At 65.8% G+C, this 2,764-nt stretch overlaps 1 protein-coding gene across 1 annotated transcript in view; it reads left to right on the top strand.

The window, feature by feature from the left end:
• S1PR2 (sphingosine-1-phosphate receptor 2) overlaps nt 1-60 on the top strand; it is a 1,240-nt gene extending 1,180 nt beyond the window's left edge. The window contains exon 2 of the mRNA XM_026088716.1: nt 9-60. Coding sequence (XP_025944501.1) covers nt 9-60 — 52 coding nt within the window. The remainder of the gene's footprint in view (nt 1-8) is intronic.
• The last annotated feature ends 2,704 nt before the right edge of the window (nt 61-2,764 follow it).

Genomic DNA, 2,764 nt, shown 5'->3' with positions numbered 1-2,764 from the left:
ACCCCCAGGCACGAGCTGCCCACCTCGCCCGCCACCCGCGAGTGCACCACCTCGGTGTGAGCCCCACCGGCTGGCGCGTGACTCGGGCAGCCGGCGCGGGGCGGGGGGGGCCGCGGCGGTTTTCCCTTTCCAGGTACTGACTCCGGTTTGTGCAATTCGCACCGTCGCGCGGGACCCGGCGCCCGGAGCGGGCGGCCACGGCGGGGAGGGCTGCAGGGCTGCGATCGCCTGTGTGCCGTGTCCACATGTGTGCACATGCGTGTGCGCCTGTACGTGTGTGCACATGCATCTGTGCATGCACAGGCATGTGCATATGCATGCGTGCATTTATGTGTATACACCTGTGTGTGCATGCATGTGTCTGCACGCATGTGCCTGTGTGTGCACTCACGTGTGTGCACATGCACGCACGCCTGCGTGTGCATGCGCACATGTGTGCACACACGTGCATGCGCCTGCGTGCGCACGTGCCCGTGTGCTGCGCTCCCACGCCCTGCGCCAGCCGCAGCCGCCGGCGGGACCTGTACGACGGGTCCGCGGGCTCCACCCYGCTCGCGGGCTCCCGCTGCATCCCTGGCGCCAGTGGCAAAGCTGCTGCTGCCAGCGGCTCCCACTGCAGCCCCAGCGGCGGCCGGGACGGGAGATCCGGGCCGGGGGGGCGGCAGTGGCCGGGACCCCCGGGGCCCCGCGTGCTGGCACGCGGAGGGACGGAATGGGACGGGGATGGCCGCGGCTGGCTCCGCGAGCGCCCCGGCCCCGCAGGGGTGGTACAGGACCTCTGCCCCGGCGAGCCCCCTCCGCGGGCCACGGGCACATTAAAACGTTGCTTCTCCGCCTGCCTCTGTGTCCTTCGTGGCACTGGACCCCCTGGCTGCTCCCCCGGCGCGCGGGTGTGTGGGCGGCACCGGCCCCGCTCYGGGGACGCGGACAGGCTCGGAGGGACCCCGGCATCCAGGGGGTTCCGCGCCCCATCCTGGCGGGTTCCCCCCCCGCATGTCCCCCCGGGCGCGGAGCTGGCAGGATGGGGATGCCAGGGTCCCGGGAAAGTTTTGCTTTGGGGCTTGGGTTTCTCTGGCTCTCGAGGAGGGATGGATGGGAGCTGGCGCTGCCCGCGGACCTGGGGACGTGTCACGTGTTGCATGCCACATGCCATGTGCTGCACGGCGCGGTGCACGCCACGCAGTGCATGCCACGCTGCACGCTGCGTGTTGCATGCTGTGTGCTGTGCCATGCGCTGCGTGGTGCATGCCACGTGCCATGTGTTGCATGCCGCATGCTGCATCCGTGCGGAGCCGGTGCAGTCCCTGCCCGTGCACGCGGCATGGACTTGGCACGGCTCTGCCCCCCGGTGCCCCAGCTCCCAACCCAGCCGCGGGGGCTCGGCGCAGCGATTCRGCCCCGTTTTCCCCTGTTGCAGCCCCAGCAGGCGCCGGTTCGTGCTGCCGCGTGCCCCATCCCGCCCTGCCGGGTGCCGGAGCCGTCAGAGCCGCACGGCTCCATGCTGCTTCCGTGGTGCCGGTGCCCCCGCGCCGGGGTGGGCGGCGGGGGAAACTCCAGCTTCCCTCCTCTGCTTCCTGCTCGCCGGCATGCTGCCGTCATGCCACCGCGGCCCGCTGAGTCACGGGGGTGGGCAGGCGCGGGGCTTTCCCGCGGGGCTCCCCGCGGCCTCGCTGCCCGCCGGCCGGGCCGGAGCTGCCTGCTGCTCTCCGCTCCTCCGGCCCCGCGCGGCTGCTCTGGGGCTCGGCCCTTGGGGCTGCCCAGCGGGAGCCGCTCCGGCCYGGGGCCACTGTGTGGGGGCTTGGGGCGGCCGAGGGAGCTGGTGCGGGGCTCAGCATCACCTGGAGCATCCGGCTCGGGGCACGGCCTGCAGCCGGGCAGGGTGCATGTGTGCGTGTGTGCGTGTGTGTGTGTGTGTGTGTGCGTGCATGTGTGCATATGCATGCACATCTGTGCATGCACATCTGTGCGAGTGCATGCACATCTGTGTGCATGCACTTTTGTGTGTGCGTGTGCATGCAGGTGTGCTCCTGCCCACGTGCGGGTTTGTGTGTGCCCACATGTGTGCGTGTGTCGCGTGAAAGGGAGGGAGGGGAAGGCCCTTCCTTATCTTTGTAATTTACGTTTGCCTGCCAGAGCCCCCCTGTTTGAGGACTTTCCCTGAGTCAGTTTCGCAAAGTAAAAAAGAGCAAGATTTTATTAAAGCAACAGATACAACAGGTTCGGAATTGCCGTTGATAAATGCACTTGCTGCTACAAATTTTCTTTCTATGAGCTCAAAGTAACAATTAAGCGCTTTCAGTAATAACGTATTTTCCCGGGTAACGTCGGACGTTGCCGGAGGCGCAAGTCCCTGTTTGGGGGAGGGGAGGAGGAGGCTCGCTCGTCAGCAGTCTCCGGTGAACAGGTCAGGGGTTCAGTTTTCTTCCCTTCCAGAAACTTTAGTGAGCTCTCCTCTGTTTTATAGTTGAAGGGGGGATGTGGAAGCGCAGCAGACATACAAACTTCATTGGCCAGATTGCCATTTGCGCGGTTGTTGGGGGTATGCCCCCCCCCTTATTTACATATTGTTATGCAGCAAAGGGCGCTTTTTTAATATGGTAATCAGGGATAACGAGGCTAGGGGTACTACAGGTCAACGGTCCGTGAGCAGCAATTATTTTTCGGGATGCGACCCTTTGTGGTCGGGGCGGGCCGCGACACCCCCGCCGTGCAGCTGGAACAAACTGCCTGGCCTTCACCAGCCAGTTCGTTACTCATGTTGCAA

The sequence above is a fragment of the Apteryx rowi genome, unplaced genomic scaffold (assembly GCF_003343035.1).
Source record: "Apteryx rowi isolate R43461 unplaced genomic scaffold, aptRow1 scaffold_782, whole genome shotgun sequence".
NCBI classification, from domain to species: domain Eukaryota; kingdom Metazoa; phylum Chordata; class Aves; order Apterygiformes; family Apterygidae; genus Apteryx; species Apteryx rowi.
This window is presented reverse-complemented; position numbering and strand designations above follow the sequence as displayed.